This window comes from Leuciscus leuciscus (assembly GCF_965113295.1).
Source record: "Leuciscus leuciscus genome assembly, chromosome: 17".
NCBI classification, from domain to species: Eukaryota; Metazoa; Chordata; class Actinopteri; order Cypriniformes; family Leuciscidae; genus Leuciscus; species Leuciscus leuciscus.
The window spans coordinates 40,253,775-40,271,570 of NC_138741.1; the positions used below are offsets into that span (position 1 = coordinate 40,253,775).

The 17,796-nt window shown below is 38.9% G+C and overlaps 1 protein-coding gene across 1 annotated transcript; it reads right to left on the reverse strand.

Moving 5' to 3' along the window:
- Window positions 1–4,801: 4,801 nt before the first annotated feature.
- LOC309479907 (putative nuclease HARBI1) lies at window positions 4,802–7,577 on the reverse strand. The gene has a single exon (XM_082144179.1). It carries the CDS (start codon window positions 7,346–7,348, stop codon window positions 6,323–6,325), a length of 1,026 nt encoding a protein of 341 aa, XP_082000305.1. The 5' UTR covers window positions 7,349–7,577; the 3' UTR covers window positions 4,802–6,322.
- Between the last annotated feature and the right edge of the window lie 10,219 nt (window positions 7,578–17,796).

A 17,796-nucleotide genomic window follows, 5' to 3' on the forward strand; every position in this document is an offset into this window, starting at 1 on the left:
TTCGGTTAAACAGGCGTATGATAATTTGGGTAAATGTGTAAGATAGATGTATGCTTTTATAATAAATTGTCTATCTATCTATCTATCTATCTATCTATCGTCAAGTCAAGTCAAGTCAAGTTTATTTGTATAGCGCTTTTCACAATACAGATTGTATCAAAGCAGCTTCACAGTATTAAATTAAAATAATACAACAAAGTTTGTTTCAAGAGGAATTTATTGATTGATAAAATTAAATTAAATATCCCCAAAATATCCCCAACTGAGCAAGCCAAAGGCAACAGTGGCAAGGAACCGAAAAACTTCATCAAGTGACCTAATGGTGTCCTAAAACTCCATCAGGTGACCTAATGGAGAAAAAAAAACCTTGGGAGAACCCAGGCTCAGTCGGGGGCCAGTTCTCCTCTGGCATTTATGAGCTAGAGGCCGGATTGTAGTTTGAACTGTAGGATTATATGAATGCCTGGCTGAAGAGATGCGACTTTAATCTAGTTTTAAACTGGGAGAGCGAGTCTGAGCAACGAACAGTATCAGGAAGACTATTCCAGAGTTTTGGAGCCAAATGTGAGAATGCTCTCCCTCCTTTGGTGGTTCTGGATATCCTAGGTATGACCAAAAGCCTTGAATTTAGTGATCTTAAAGAGCGCGATGGATTATAGGGTGATAGAAGATCCGTTAAATAGACTGGAGCTAAGCCGTTTAGGGCTTTATAAGTCAGTAGCAATACCTTGTAATTAATACGGAACTTTATAGGTAACCAATGCAGTGATGATAAAATCGGTGTTATATGATCATATTTTCTTGATCTAGTAAGAACTCTAGCGGCGGCATTTTGGACTAACTGTAGCTTGTTTATTGAGGATGCAGGACAACCAGCTAGTAAAGCATTACAGTAATCCAGTCTCGAGGTCATGAATGCATGAACTAACTTTTCTGCATCAGAAACTGATAGCATATTACGTAGCTTAGCAATGTTTCTAAGGTGGAAAAATGCTGTTTTTGTAACATATGAAATATGATTTTCAAAAGACAGGTTGCAATCGAGTATGACACCCAGGTCTTTTACTGTAGAGGATAAAGTAACAGGACATCCTATGATGTTAAAGTTGTATTGTGCGAGGTTTTGTGGGCGGTTTTTTGAACCGATAAGTATTACCTCTGTCTTGTCTGGATTTAATAAAAGAAAATTACGGGTCATCCAATCTTTTATATCTTTAACACACTCTGTCAATTTGGAAAATTTTGCGTTTTCATCCGGCCGTGATGAAATATATATTTGAGTGTCATCAGCATAACAATGGAAACTAATTCCATGTTTCCTTATAATATTTCCAAGTGGCATCATATATATTGAAAATAACAGAGGGCCTAATACAGATCCCTGCGGCACTCCATAGTTTACTGGAGTTATGATCGATTTTTCTCCATTTAAATAGACAAAATGGTAGCGGTCAGATAGGTATGATTTGAACCAGCTTAGTGCTTGTCCTTGAACACCAGTATAATTTTGTAGTCGATCTAAGAGTAATGTATGATCTATAGTATCGAACGCAGCACTAAGATCAAGTAAAACTAGTATTGAGATACAGCCTTGGTCAGAAGCTAAAAGTAAATCATTTGTGATTTTAACGAGCGCAGTTTCAGTGCTATGATGCGGTCTGAATCCAGACTGAAACTTTTCATAGATCTCATTTTGTTGCAAGAAAGAGCCCAGTTGAGCGGACACCACTTTTTCTAATATTTTAGACATAAATGGAAGATTTGAAATGGGTCTATAATTTGCTAGATTATTATGATCTAATTGTGGTTTCTTAATGAGAGGTTTTATAACTGCCAGTTTCAATGTTCTTGGAACATGACCTAAAGATAAAGACGAGTTAATAATATTGAGGAGAGGCTCTTCCACTACAGGTAACACTTCTTTCAGTAGTTTAGTTGGTATAGGATCTAATAAACATGTTGTTGTTTTAGATGAAGTGATAAGTTTATTTAACTCTTTTTGTTCTATAGTTGCAAAGCACTGTAATTGTTCTTTCGGGGTGATAATTGAAGCTGAATTATAAGGCGCGATTGAAGATTGAACGTTTACAATTGTGGTTCTGATGCTTTCTATTTTCTCAGTGAAGAAGTTCATGAAATCATTACTACTGAACTGTAACGGGATATTTTGTTCGGGTGACGTCTGTTTATTTGTTAGTCTAGCCACGGTGTTAAATAAAAACCTTGGATTGTTTTGGTTGTTTTCTATTAGTTTGCGGAGGTGCTCAGCCCTGGCCGCTTTTAGGGCCTTTTTATAACGTGACATACTGTCTTTCCACGCGATTCTAAAGACCTCTAAATTAGTTTGTTTCCATTTACGCTCTAAAATACGCGTTTCTCTCTTTAAAACATGCGTAGTATTGTTATACCATGGTGCTTTATTTTTCTCTCTGACCTTTTTTAATTTAATAGGTGCAACCACATCCAATGTTCTAGAGAGAATGGTGCTCATAGTGCTAGTTAGTTCTTCTAGTTCATCTGTTTGTTTGGGTTCAGGCAGCAGCTGAGACAGATTAGATAAGCAATTTGAGAAATTATCTATGGTGGATGGGAGGATTGTTCTGCCTGGTTGATAACGCGACGCCGCATGACATTTTACAGCAGTACGTAATATGCAAGTTACCATGTAGTGATCAGTGACTTCATCACTTTGTGGAATGATATCTATATCGGTTGGATCGGTTCCATGTGATATAATTAAATCGAGTGTATGATTAAGACGATGTGTTGGTCCGGTGACATTTTGCTTGACCCCAAATGAATTTAATAAATCTGTAAACGCAGCTCCTAACGCATCATTTGGATTATCTACGTGTATGTTAAAATCTCCAACAATTAATGCTTTATCGACATTGACTAATAGGTCTGAGAGAAAATCTGCAAACTCTTTTAGGAAATCAGCGTAAGGCCCTGGCGGTCTATATACGGTAGCCAAGGCTAGAGATAATAGGGATGTTTTTCTAACATCTAAGAGCGTAACATTTAGTACAAGTACTTCAAATGAAATAAACTTATAACCCGTTTTCTGGGTAACATTTAGAATATCTTTATAAATGGTTGCAACACCTCCGCCACGACCAATCAGACGGGGCTCATGCTTATAACAGTATCCAGGAGGAGTAGACTCATTAATACCGAAATAATCATTTGGTTTAAGCCAGGTTTCAGTAAGGCAAAGTATATCGAAGCTATTATCTGTGACTATTTCATTTACAATAACTGCCTTAGGTGTGAGTGATCTAATGTTTAGAAGACCTAGCTTTAGAAATAGTTTTTGTTTACTAATAGCAACATTTTCTGTTTTAATAACAATTAGATTTTTCCTAGATCCTGCATTAGGAAAAATCTAATTGTTATTAAAACAGAAAATGTTGCTATTAGTAAACAAAAACTATCGTAATAATGTATGATTTGCAAAAATGAAAACTGCTGCTTCTGTGTAGATGAGAGAATCAAATATGCACGTTGTGCACACGCTACATTGATTATGGCCAAGCATGCGCCCTTAAAGGAACACTCCACCGTTTTTTGAAATAGGGCTTATTCACCTTCTTTCCTACATTTAGATATCAGAGATATCACGCCCAAGTAGCAGTGCTTCGCCTGTGCTTCCCCCTAATATAGTCCTTAATATATAAGTCAATATCTGCCTAGGAAATCGCCTAGTGTTAATCTGCATCACTATTTGTACTTGTTGTGAATACGCAGGCCACAAAAAGTAATTAGGTGGGTTTTTAAATTTTTTTATATCACTTTTACTCAGGACATGCTAGCTGGCAACAAAGGATTCCATTCATTGTGCTAAGCTAAGCTAGCGCTGACCCTGTCAAACTAAAACAATGCATGCACTGAGACAAAAATGCATTTGCCCACCTATCTAAATGTAGGAAAAAAAGTGAATAAGCCCTATTTCAAAAAACGGTGGAGTGTTCCTTTAAAATAGCATATGAATAACATGCGCAACGCGCCACTGACTTTAAACAATTTTTTCCTGGTAAGTGGCGCAATTGTTTTCTAAACCATCAAAATAGCATGAAGGAACGTTTGCGCCGGAACACGCCTCCTCTTTTGCGCTGAACCGCCCAGGGAGCGCAAGTTCATTCCCTAGTTTAGCGACGTGCTTCTGTGGAGGGAAAAGCGCGCTTTGCGCGGGTGCAAAATAGGAATGATACATGCGTCGGTGTACAAAGTCAATTGCGCTGGGTGCAAGATAGGGCCCATAGAGTGTTTCACAGCAGCTTTACAGAGATAATAGGAGATTACAGTGACAGAGATTGTTTAGGCTTTACAGCAGATCTAGAATAAAGTTATTGTCCAGATAAAGTTAGTTTTGATTGATTCACTTGCGTTGTAAAGATCATTAGTTATTAACTTAGGGGCCGCTAACACGCACCGTTCTCAGAGGAAACCCTTTAACGCGCTCTGACTCATTCACACAGCAGTGTTTGGGGCTCGAGAACACACACCTTGAAACAGGATCCACAGTGCAGGCGGTGAACATTTTTGAAAACATAATCATCTCTGCGCAAACTTCAAAAACGTGAACCTGTGAAACGCTGACGGCGCGCACATGTGTATTACGTGTTTAGTCTATAGGTATGCGCGTTTGAATATATATTTGTGCAGGCGTGTAGTCTTTCGTCACAAACAAACTACTTGTCTGGGCTTAAAAACTCATAATACAGAATTTTTATCTCTTCCGCATATCCATGCGAACTGGAATCATTTGGACAACGTTTTATCCTCCCCACCAGACGACTAAAGCCTATAGTCCTGCCCTTACGAAAAGAAGTATACTTCAAGTTCATTTTATGAAGTATACTTAAGTAATGTTCGAGTATATTTTTAAATATACTTTGGCCCGGTTTCACAGACATGGCTTAGCATAAGCCAGGAGTAGGCCTTAATGTGTACTAGTTAAACTGGGGCATTTAAGTACCTTTCATGAACGTGGCTTAAAATAAGCTTAGTTAGTCTGAGACTACAGAGTCCTGGAGTAAATTAAGTAAGCTTAAATGAAAACACCTGGGATAGGCCTGATTAAGTTGAGTATAAGCACATGCCGTTGGGCTGATGGTGCTCATAAAAACCTGGAATGGACCAGAAAACATTATTATCGGTGTACATTTTGACACAAAGCAATGGCAGATGCAAAAAGAATTCGTTCCAAAAACTTCAGTGAGTATGAAAAAACACTACTGAAACAAATTTTGACCAACCATCCAGTTATTGAAAGTAAAATCCACACTACTGCTAGTGAGCAAAAGAAAAGGAGTGCTTGGAATGCAATTTGCAATGAATTTAATGCAAATGAAAATGCAACCACAAGAACAATACAACAACTTCAGGTGAGATTTCTTCATTATTATCATTGCTCATTTCTCATATTCATATTTTTGGGACAATTTATAATGAATGATTTTTGCCTGTATAGACTCTGTGGAAGAACCTTAAACTGGCTTTAAAACGACAGAATGCAGAGATCAGAAGACAGCGATTTTACTACTGGTGGTGGACCACCAAATAAAGACAAAACTGATGAATTGAGTGACTTGCTGTCTGGAATAATACAGCACCAGCAACCTCTGGATGGTATACCAGATGATGATCACTTGAACAGTTCAGATGAAGATCTGAGCACAAATGGTATGTTAGAAAGAAATTGATTTCTTCCTTTGGTACATATATTCCACTCTGTCAATTTTTATTCTTCTTTCATTGTAAGGATCATGTGAATTTATTTGTGCCTCTGTTTTTCCCCACAGAAGAAAGGAATCTGAACGGGTTGGAAAAGCCAGAGCACAGTGAGTGTGTGCCTTCCACATCTGCTCCTGCATCCCTGAGAAAAGATGCTGCCACCACCTTTCAGCAGAGAACAAGCAAGATGACCATCCATGAAAAGTTAGCCAGAGAATTTCATGAGGAAAAAATGAAATATCTGAAGGAAGAACATGAAATGAAAATGAGAATTCTACAGGTTGAATTGGATATGAAGTTGGAAGAAAGAGGTATGATCCAAAAACGATACAGTAAGGAGGCAATTGTGATTACCAGCCATGGTGAACAATATGATGTATAAACAATAAAAACAAAAATAAACCTTTTGTCATTTAGATATTCATGACTGAGTGTATTTAAACAACCACAAACTACATTTTCAACCAGTATTGGTTTAGTAATTTTTTTAAATTTTGCTGCACACTATTTTAATTTTGTACAGAACAAAAATTATCAAGGCAAAATAAGGCATAATGAATACATTCCATATTGAAATACATCTCATCTAGCTGAAGTGCTGCAATGTGAAAGCAACTCTGTGTGCAAGTCCTCGTTGGTCACTGGCTGCCTCAGTCATGGGCACATCTGCTTCATCGTCATCTTCCATTGGAGGATCAGGACAGCAGCGCTGCTTCAGGTAGTTGTGCAGCACCGCTGTAGCAATGATGACCTTGCAGCATCTCCTTGGCCTGAAGCGAAGTGTATTACGTAAACACTGGAATCGATTTTTCCATATTCCAAACATGCGTTCAACCATGCCTCTTGTTCGGATATGAGCTCTGTTGTATCTTTGCTGCTCAGCTGTTGTGGGATTTATGTATGGAGTGAATAAAAAGTTACTCTGACCATATCCACTGTCACCAAGTAGAAGTCCACTATACTGTCCACTCTGAAACTGAGCACATAATGAAGAGTTGACAAAAATCCTTGAATCGTGAGTTGAACCTTTCCAGCGCGCAACAATGTTTGAAAACTCTAAATTAGGTGTGCATACACCCTGAACGTTGATAGAAAACCAGTTCTTACGGTTCCTGTACTCCTCAGCATCAGGGGTTGATGGACACTTGACAGGAACATGACATCCATCTATACAGCCAATGACACCTGGGAAGTGCCCATATTCATAGAATTGCACTTTATATTTGGCTTGGTCAGCAGCATCAGGAAACTTTATGTAAAGACTCCTCAGTTCACAAATGGCTCTGCTGACTTTGTGAACTATTCTACACACAGTTGCTTCTCTGGCACCACACAAATCACCAGTTTCACGGTGAAAGGTCCCGGACGCAAAAAACCTCAGTGTGAGCAGAACTTGGAGAGAAATGGGTAAAGGCCTTCCTCTCAGAGACAGACAGGAAAGTCTAGGCTCAAGCAAAGATATTATCTCCACTGCATTTTCCTTGGACATACGAAAGCGGTCTTGAAAAGCTGTGTCATCAAAGTAATGTAATGGATCACTCCTATCCACAAGTACTCTGGCTGGCCTCTGTTGTGCATGTTGGTTTTCATTTAGATATTCCAAATATTCCATGCTCCCTCACAAACAGTACTAAGCAGGAGTTAAACCTGCCTCTTTGAAGGATTAATTTAAGATTCAATTTAGTCATAGACTAGCTATAATCCTTCCTCTTGCAATCGGCTTTGTTTAATCCAGAACAGGCTAAATCTTTGACTATTTTAATATATATCTGTGCAAGTCGCTTTGAGTTAAGACAGCTCAAGTGGGCAGTTTAGTCTGGGACTAGGCTTAAGCCATGTCTGTGAAACCGGGCCTTTATGTAGTAAGTCTACTAATATCAATGTGTACTTGTATTAAACTTGTAAGTGTATTTCAATACTGCTTGCTTGGGACTAAATTGGCCCACGTTTAGTATATAAAAGTACACGTTTAAGTGTACTATAAGTGTAAGTACACAACTAGGTTTCTCATGTGTAATGCATCTGTACTACAAGTGAACTTATAAGTAGTTTACTATTTTAATACAAGTAGTAAATTTTTTAGTTTATGAAAGTACACACTGAAGTGTCCTCTCAGTAAACTACTAGTTCAGTAGTTTATCCTGCAAGTATACTTTAAGTTTTCTTTAAGTAAACATAACATTATACTTATAGTTTACTATTTATATATTATTTCTGCACTTGCAGTATACTACTATGTTCAAATGTAGATATATATTTTTTATACTTGAAAATACCTTTAACTGTTCTTTAATTTGAAAAACATTTTATTAGCTTCATGCATTCTTTTTTAATCAACACTTGAATGTCGGTAAGTTTAATAAAGAAAGGCAACATTTTAAACAAAAAAGTTGAGAAAATCACATTTTTGTCAAAGACTACGCCTTGATCAGATCCAAAACGATGATCAAACACAGATGGAGGAGATCGAGTCCAACACCCCCAAAGCTTCAGTCGTTTCTCCTCATGGGTTACGCTTCGTTTCATTTGGAAATATTAAGCAGTTTTGATTTACACGCTGTTTAATGTTTGATGATCACGTTATTTTACATTTGTGTGAGAAATCTTCTATCACTTGTTTCAGCTTCTTCTTCTCCTGTGTTTAGATCCAGAGATTCTGTACTAGAAGATGTGTCATAGCGCCCCCTACTGTATAACAGTGGAAACATGGACAGCTGGAAAATTCAGTCAATGGTGTGGAGTAAAGTAGAATTAAAGTAAATTCCTATACACTACCAGTGGACTAGCCTACACAAAATTTCTGATACGCAGAATTAGAAACATATCTTTTTTATATCAATATTCTAATCAATATTTTCAAACAATGTAAGTTTCATAAGTATATGAAAAACTATGTCAAAAAAGTATATTTAATAGGCTACTCGATCAAAAGAGTTAACACAACCACAAGCCAAGTATACTTTGAATACTTAATTATACTTTTAAGTATATCTCGATCAAAAGATTGAGTACAAGTACAGGCCAAATATACTTGGCCTTTTCTCTCAGTATAAGTCAAGAACACTGAAGTGTAATTTTAAGTATATTTCTGAGAAGTATATAAAATGTAGACTGAAAGTATACTTTCTTATTTTTAGTTTAAAAGAAGTATACTAAAAGCACACTTGAATAAACTTCTTTTTGGTAAGGGTGGGGCAAAAACTCTCCACCACTGGAACTGATCTAATGTCCAGCTTTAGAGCCGAATCTTCTGCAGATATCCACCCGTCCTCAGAGATCAGAAGTCCGACTTTGGTAATGTCCCAAACGTTGGTAAACGCCCTTCTGAGGGAGACTGAATTAAGACTGTCTAAAGCCAGTGCAGGTTTAAGAGCAGAGGTTCCTCCTCATCCACAGGCCCAGCACACCGTTTGCCCGAGATATTGTTAAAAGTGTCCATGCTCTCAGTACTGACCAGAAAGCTGTCAGTCCTGTTAAGTCCAGCTCGTCGATGTCCATGAGAAGCTCGTGCTCCCCGTAGAGTCGTCTCTGAAGGACCAGCCCCTGTCCTCCGTCCTCAATATAATACACCAGGCTTTCTAGCATTTTCCTTACTAGATCTTCTGGAGGCTCTAGAATTATCATCCTGTGCCATGAAGATGAAGCCAGCAGATGTTTGCAGACCAGGACCGTCCCGCTGTAGGAACCGTTCCCAGTGAGACACCCGAGCACAGTCTTTCTCCACTAAGCCCTCACAGGTTTGTCTCTTATATCCGTCTACTCCTAAAACATCCCTAGATATTTAAGACCTGTTCTCCCCCACTGTAATCCACCAGGGAGTGATGGACTATTCAGACCAAGACCAAAGACCCTCACTTTTACCCATTAACTTTAGCCGAAGAAGCCTTCCCGTAACATGCTAGAGCTCCTTTTAGAGATTGACCTCACTGTGTCCACTAATTAACAGTGTAATGTCATCTGCATATGCAGAGAATTTAGTAGGTTCTTTAAAACCCAGTGTACTAACATTTAAACCCGTAAGCTGTCCTCTTCATCTACATAGAGAGGCTCAATAGCTGTATAGCTGACCCGAGAGAGGACACGCTTGCCGGATACCTCTGCGGATCTCCACTGGAGGACCATACTACACGTAGCCTCAGTATATAGCAGTTTAATCTTAGAGATAAAAACATCCCCAAATCCTTTAAAGTATTAAAAATAAAAGTGTGGTCAACTCTGTCAAAAGCTTTTTCCTGATCTAATGACAGAAACCCAATATTGATATTGTTTTGAAAAGCAAAATCAAGCAATGTCCCATACCAAATGTAAATGATCTGTGATGGATCGATCTTTTATACAGTAAGACTGGTCTTTGTCTTTGACCATCCATGTCCCTTGTTGTTAAAAAACAGCTCTTTACAAGGGCTCCTTTAACTTTTTCACTAAGAATGAAGCTGATTTTTCTTTTCTGTCCACAGTTCTTGTAAATCTGCAGGATCATTAAGAGTCATGGTGTTCTCAATCTCAATGATCTCCTTTTCTAGCAACTCTAAACCAAAGAAGAATGGGTTGCATATTGCTGACAGATCCCTTTTATATGAACCTTGCTGATTCCACTGAAGTATACTTTCATATAAAAAATTTTCAGTTTTGCAGGATTCCCAAAAAACTCCAAAGTTCTCACAGAAGTACTGATCATCCAGAAGTTTAATGTTAAAATGGCAGTAGTAACTCTTCTGAGCTCTATTCACCAATGAACACTCTATTGTAATGAGTTTGTGATCAGAAAAGATGTAGGAGTGATAGCTGTATGTTTAACCCTGTGTGATGCGTAGACCTGTCCAATCGTGCCACAGAAATCCTACCAGTACTGAATTTCACCCATGTGTATTGTTGCGCTGATAGATTGTGTTCTCTTCACACATCTAATAAATGTAGTTTATCACATTGGCTAAAACTGCAGCTGACTGTGCATGAGGTTCTTCTCCATTCCTGTCTTTTGTGGAATCTAAAGTGCAGTTCCAATCTCCTCCTCATAATGGGTGATTTTAACAACTGTAGACTGGACTGTGTTATGCCATCTTTGCACCAGTATGTGGACATTCCCACGAGGAAGCACAACACCTTGGATTTATGTTACGGCAACATCTTTGATGCGTTTGGTGTCCAAGCACATCCTCCACTCGGCTACTCCGACCACAATGTTATTGTTTTGCTTCCGCATTACAAGTCGGAACTGAAACACGCTAAACCCACCATCCATAACGCCGCAATCTGGTCGGAGGATGCAATTGCACAGCTGCAGGGATCTCTAGCGTGTACGGATTGGGATATTTTTCAAGGAGACTTGGAGCACAGGATTCTGGTAATCACAGATTACATAAAATTCTGCATATCATCCATTATACCTACAAGGACATTTAAGAAGTACCCCAACTCCAATCCCTGGATTACATCACACATTAAAATTACAATGAAAGAAAGGCTCAAAGTCTTCCAGCGTGAGGACTGGAACACTGTCAACACACTAAACAGACAGATTAAAAATGACATAACCAAGGCCAAACTCAGGTATAAAGACAAGATTGAACAGGAGTTCAGCTGTATGAACACCAGAATTAAAGTACTTACTGGTCAAGCATCTAACACCGGGACAGCATAACAACTAATCCTGCCACTTCTGCTGACTCTCTGAACTCTTTCTTTACACGCTTTGATACCGTTGACCACTCTGCTCTCTGTGATGAGCTGCTCAGTGCCCTGCCACTAGACCCCCCATCTCGGCCTCCGTTTACAGTGGAGGATGTACGCCAGCAGTTGAGCAGGTGTAAAATGGGCAAGGCACCAGGTCCAAATGGCATCCCAGCCAGGGTGCTTAAGCTGTGTGCTATGGAGTTGTCTCCAATACTACACACTATTTTCTAGGACTCTTTCAGGTCGGCACACATTCCCACAGCCTGGAAAACCTCCACGATCATCCCGGTCCCAAAGAAGCCACGTCCATCTGAGCCACATCACTATAGACCAATTGCACTTACCTCCATCATGATGAAGTGCCTGGAAAAGCTCATCCTTCACTCCATCCTCCCTGCTGTTAGACCTCTGCTGGACCCATATCAATTTGCCTACAAGGCTAAGCGGGGAACGGAGGATGCCGTGGCATGTCTCCTCCACCCCCTTCTGCAACATCTTGAGCCACCTGGTACCTTTGCATCAATCATCTTCATCGACTTCAGCTCAGCCTTTACAGTTTTTCTCAATTGCTTTGGCTCAGTTCTCAAATGATTTTTTTATTTCCCAAAACATTAAGTTCAGATCTCTGAACAATTTGCTTCTTTTTCACATCAGATTGGAATTTCTTATTGATTTGAGCAAATTGCAAATGCTTTGGCACATGTGTGCAAAGAGTACATACAACTGTCTGCAGTTTGGACAACAAATAATTGCATATGGCTTGTTGATCAAAACTGATGACTCGATTCTCACTTACACTGTCAAACACTTCAGAACTTCTCAGACATTTTTTATTGTGTAAGCCATCACATTCAAAACACTCTATTCAATTATCATAATTAGTATACATGAATGTATATTCTAAAATATATCTGACATTGACATTGTTTGTAATGTCTGCTAAATTGGCACATGACCTCTAATTGCATTCGCAATATAATTGCAAATTACCTCTAATATGAATCAACCATTTAACCATTTAACCAATCACTTTTGGGAGTATATATATATATATATATATATATATATATATATATATATATATATATATATATGTATATATGTATATATATATATATGTAGATTGCCCACAGCACAATCACTGCTGTAGAAGTTTTTGAGAATGGAGGACGTTCACAACCCTGAACTGCAGCAACATGCTCGTGGAAGAGCAATTGGAAGGCGTGTAAGAATACGTGGTGGTGGTAGAGGAAGAAATAATCAAGGAAGAGGTGGAAATAGAAGAATCAGAGTCTCTGATGAAATCAGAGCCACACTTGTGGATCATGTCATAAATCATGGTTTTACAATGGAAGAGGATGGTCGAAGAGTACAGCCTAATGTAAACAGGTCCACAGTGTCATCAATTGTGCAAACCTTTCGTAGGGAAAACAGGTAAATATGTTTTTTTTTGTTTTACAGTATGTAAAGTATTTTTACAGTATAAACAACAATATTGTAAAGGTAAATGCAAGTCTATTTGTTTATTCTATAGAACTGCACGACAACCTCGCGCTGGTGGCAGAGCAGCAGTATTTAACCAACTGCAAGAACAAGAAATTTGCAACATGGTCATAGCCAACAATTCCATCAGGCTAAGAGAGATCCAAAGTGCAATCATAAATGACAATAATGTCTTTGCAAATATAAATTCTGTCAGCATTTCCACCATAGACAGAGTTTTAAAAAGACATCAGATGAATATGAAACAGCTCTATAATGGCGCGTTTCCACCGAGCGGTACGGTACGGGTCGGTACCCTTTTATTTGCGTTTCCACTGCCAAAAGTTGAGAATGGTACCAAAAAGCCGAACCGTACCGTACCACTTTTTGGGTACCCTTCCGTTGGGGTACCTAGCACAGTGGTACAATCGTCACTTGCGCGTGCTACGAGGGGAATGACAACATAAGAAGCGCCATTTTTTAATATACAGTTTAATATAATACTACTGTTACTGTGTCACGAAATGTAATTTTAAGAGTTTTTCAGGCGAGAATGTAGTTGTTTAAAGCTCAAATCTGTGGTTTATTGATAAAGATGATTTGTTTTTCCCCGGTTGTGAGATCCATGCGATCAGCGGGCGCTCGGCGCTCATGTTTCCCGGCTGGATGAGCCTTTCCTCGGCTAGGTCTTCTGACGTTCGCCGATGACTCCGACGGTAGTGGTTAAACATGAGATATAGTTCGTCTTGTGTAGACCTAACGGGCGATCTTTGGTCTCGTGAATATATAATTCGTTCCCTGTCAATCGTTTTGGCTGAGGGCTAATTTTAGTTTCATATTATAGGCTATTTGTATTTAACTTTACTGTTTTAATGTTAGACTAGAGCGCAGCATTTGGACATTTGACTGAATTGTTTGCTTTATTTCTTATTGTATAGCTTCTTGTACCTTTTACTTAAACTTTTATATTGGCTATTATTGATAAAACTGAAATTTTACAAAAAGAAATATGGTTTCTTGTCATTTTCTTATTACAAGATTATCACTGATGTTTATTGCAACATTTGTACAAATGCATATATTGCCTGTAATATGTGTAATTTTTTTTATTATTTAAACGAAAAGAGGTAACGTTAGGGTTGTGTTTTAAATTTCGTTTTGTTATAAATAGAATAACGTATAACGTGCAGTGAATAATATGCGTTGCGCATGAACCACATTTGTGTCCCTTATAATGTTTAATTTATTTAAATGAAAACGAAAAGAGGCAGAGTAGTGTTTTATAACATATTTCGTTTTATTGTTGCTTAAAATTGTACATACAGAGTAACAGAGATAACTGGAGTAGCAGATCGCGAGCTGAGTGACGCTTTTAAGAACGCGCTGTACCATGTGCATGTAGGAGTCGCACATGGCAAGTACAAACTTTGCGTACTTAATATTGAGAAAAGCCTAATGTCGGCGCTTGTCTTCTTGTGACAAACATGTCGAGGAGCAAGAACAAGATCTGCTGTATGTCATCCATTGTAGTTTACTATGTTCTTCTTCGCGCGAAAATGACGTCGATCGAAACACCACGCCTATCAAGTAAGGGTACTGTTGGCAGTGGAAACGCTAGCCAGATCATGGTTAACAGACCCGAACCGTACCGTACTGTACCGTACCGTACCGTACTGCTCAGTGGAAACGAGCCATTAGGTGCCATTTGAGAGGAACAGTGAAAGAGTCAAGGCGTTGCGGTACCAGTACTGTATTACTTTACTGTAAGTTTCAGAAACCCATAAGAAAATACATTTACTGTTACATTTTTTTCTGTGTTTCTTCATAGAGAATCATGGAGTTAGAAGTACATGAAACGACCCACATTCTTGTTTTTGTGGACGAGGCTGGGTTTAATCTGTCCAAAGGCCGGAGACGTGGTCACAATCTCATTGGACACCGAGCCACAATTGACACACCAGGCCAACGTGGGGCCAATATTACAATGTGTGCTGCCATTTCAGAGAACGGTGTGAGCACACATATTCCACACATTGGGCCCTATAATACCCAACTTCTCCTGGCCTTCCTAAATGCACTTTACAGAGACCTGATTCCAGAACAAGAAAGAGGTTTAGTTAGACCACATTTGCCTAATTATGTTGTTGTCTGGGATAATGTCAGCTTCCACCGAACCAACAGTGTTAGGGACTGGTTTGCTGCACATGAAAGGATAACAGTGGAATTCCTTCCACCATACTCTCCATTCCTAAATCCAATAGAAGAGTTTTTTTCAGCATGGAGGTGGAAAGTGTATGATCATAGACCACAAAATCAGATGTCTTTGTTGGATGCCATGAATGCTGCATGTGAGGACATCACAGCTGGCCATTGCAGGGAATGGGTGCGGCATTCAAGGAGATTTTTTCCACGGTGTGTGGCAATGGAAAACATCAGATGTGATGTTGATGAAAATCTTTGGCCTGACCAACGTGAGCGACAAGATGTCCACCAAGAATAATTTGTTTGTTTGTTTGTTTGTTTTTCATGAATGTTATTTGTTGTTTGTGTATTTGTGGTAATACACAAATATGAAATGTAAAGTGAAATCTTGTTACTCTTGTCAGTTTCTTTACATGTACAGTAAATACACTTGTATTGTGTATATACACATGAAGTACAAAAATAAACACTGTAAAAATACAAATGTTCATAGACTTTTTTTTTTTTTTTTACATACTATTGACTTTTCTCAACAAATATGAGATTTTTGTTTAAACCCTTAATTTTCATGGTTGACTGTTGTGGTGAAAAAACAACTAAACATTTTGACCAGTGTGGCTCACACAATGACAAAAATACTTTAGATTTTGGTGGCCTTGGCCAAATTATTGACACAATAACTAGGTTTTGAAGCATGAATTAAATGTTTTGGGTGAGTAACTACATTTTGCAGACATGCTATAAAGTTGCACACCCCGGACCTGGCACCTACTATCATTTACAACAAAATAGTTGAACGTGTCAATCACTTTAAATACCTCGGACTCACACTGGACAATAAACTTACCTTTGAGCAACATGTTATCAATACTCATAAACGTTCCCAGCAGAAACTTCACATTCTCCGTAAGCTCCGTGCCCTCTGTGTCACCCCTAATCATCTCTTACTGTTATACACCAGCATCATTCAACCCATCCTTCTTTACTGCTCCCCCTGTTACTATAATATGCTATCCATCACCAATAGAAATAAACTTACCAAGGTCACCTATATTGCATCCAAAATCATCAGCCTGCCTATTATAGACCTCGGCCACCAAAACAATAAAGCCATCACACGTATGGCCCGGTCTGTCAGCAGAGACCCAGATCATCCCCTCCACAGCCACTTCTGCCTGCTGCCCTCAGGCCGCAGGTACAGGACTTTGAGGTGGAAGCGGGCACGCTTCAGTAAAAGCTTTGTCCCTTCTGCCATCGTTGCTCTTAACGGTTTTAAACGCTAATTCTGCTCCTCACCATCTGCAGATGTGTTGTGTGTGTATTTGTCCATGTTGTTGTATCTGACAGTGTTTGTGAAAAAGAATTTCCCCCAGGGGACAATAAAGGTCTATCTATCTATCTATCTATCTATCTATCTATCTATCTATCTATCTATCTATCTATCTAATATTATACAATCTCCTCCCGCTGTTGGCTTAACATTTTATCCAGTTTGGCAAAAAACTGCAACCTGTCTGGTCCTTAATTAGGAGCATAAATGTTTATGAACATAAAAACAAGATTTGTAATTTCAGCCCTAATAAGTAGTAATCTCCCTGGTTCTTCCTCATTTTTTAATAAAAGTTTCGCTTTAAAAGCACGGCCAAAAGGCCATGGCTTCATCTCTTCTTCGTCCCTCCTTCATCCCTTCTTCACAGAGCTGTGTTTTAATGGCTGATAGCTCATGAGATTCACTGATGATAAAGTCTCAGAACACTTGCTGGCATTATTTTCCTATTATCTCTGTAAATCTGCTTTGAACAATATTTATTGTAAAAAGCGCTATATAAATAAAGGTGACTTGACTTATTGCATTGAATATGACGCTATATTCTAATGGAAATACTGGAATACAGAATGTTTTCCAAAATGAAGTTTATGTAAATAAACAGCCCTCATCATTTATCAATTGTGAGACCATTAAAATATCATTTTTAATCCAATGTCGTATTGAGATTGATTTATTGTTATATTTAATAATTGTATTATTTCAAATTAACTGTTTATGTCCTGGGTATAATTGGTATAATTATTTACCATAGCTTATCTTTATGCTGTATAATGTTTAATCCAGTTCAACATGAAAACTGAATTAGAAGTAACAAAATCAAGCACATTCAAAGCTCCTTGATTATAAGAATTACATAAAATATTTATTGCTCTATAAATTGTTTTACCAGTTATTATAGCCGTTTCATCAGCAAGCTGATGACTTGAAAAGAGTTAATTATGTGTGTTTGTCGTCAGGGCGAGTGGAGTGATGGAGGGTCTCATTAGGGCCGGTGGAGTGATGGAGGGTCTCATAAGGGCAGGTGGAGTGATGGAGGGTCTCATTAGGGCCGGTGGAGTGATGGAGGGTCTCATTAGGGCCGGTGGAGTGATGGAGGGTCTCATAAGGGCAGGTGGAGTGATGGAGGGTCTCGTAAGGGCAGGTGGAGTGATGGAGGATCTCATTAGGGCCGGTGGAGTGATGGAGGGTCTCATAAGGGCCGGTGGAGTGATGGAGGGTCTCGTAAGGGCAGGTGGAGTGATGGAGGGTCTCGTAAGGGCAGGTGGAGTGATGGAGGGTCTCGTAAGGGCAGGTGGAGTGATGGAGGGACTCGTAAGGGCAGGTGGAGTGATGGAGGGACTCGTAAGGGCAGGTGAAGTGATGGAGGGACTCAT

Coding starts and splice junctions, on each gene's coding strand:
- LOC309479907 (XM_082144179.1), bottom strand. CDS start 7,348: ATGGAATATTTGGAATATCTAAATGAAAACCAACATGCACAACAGAGG.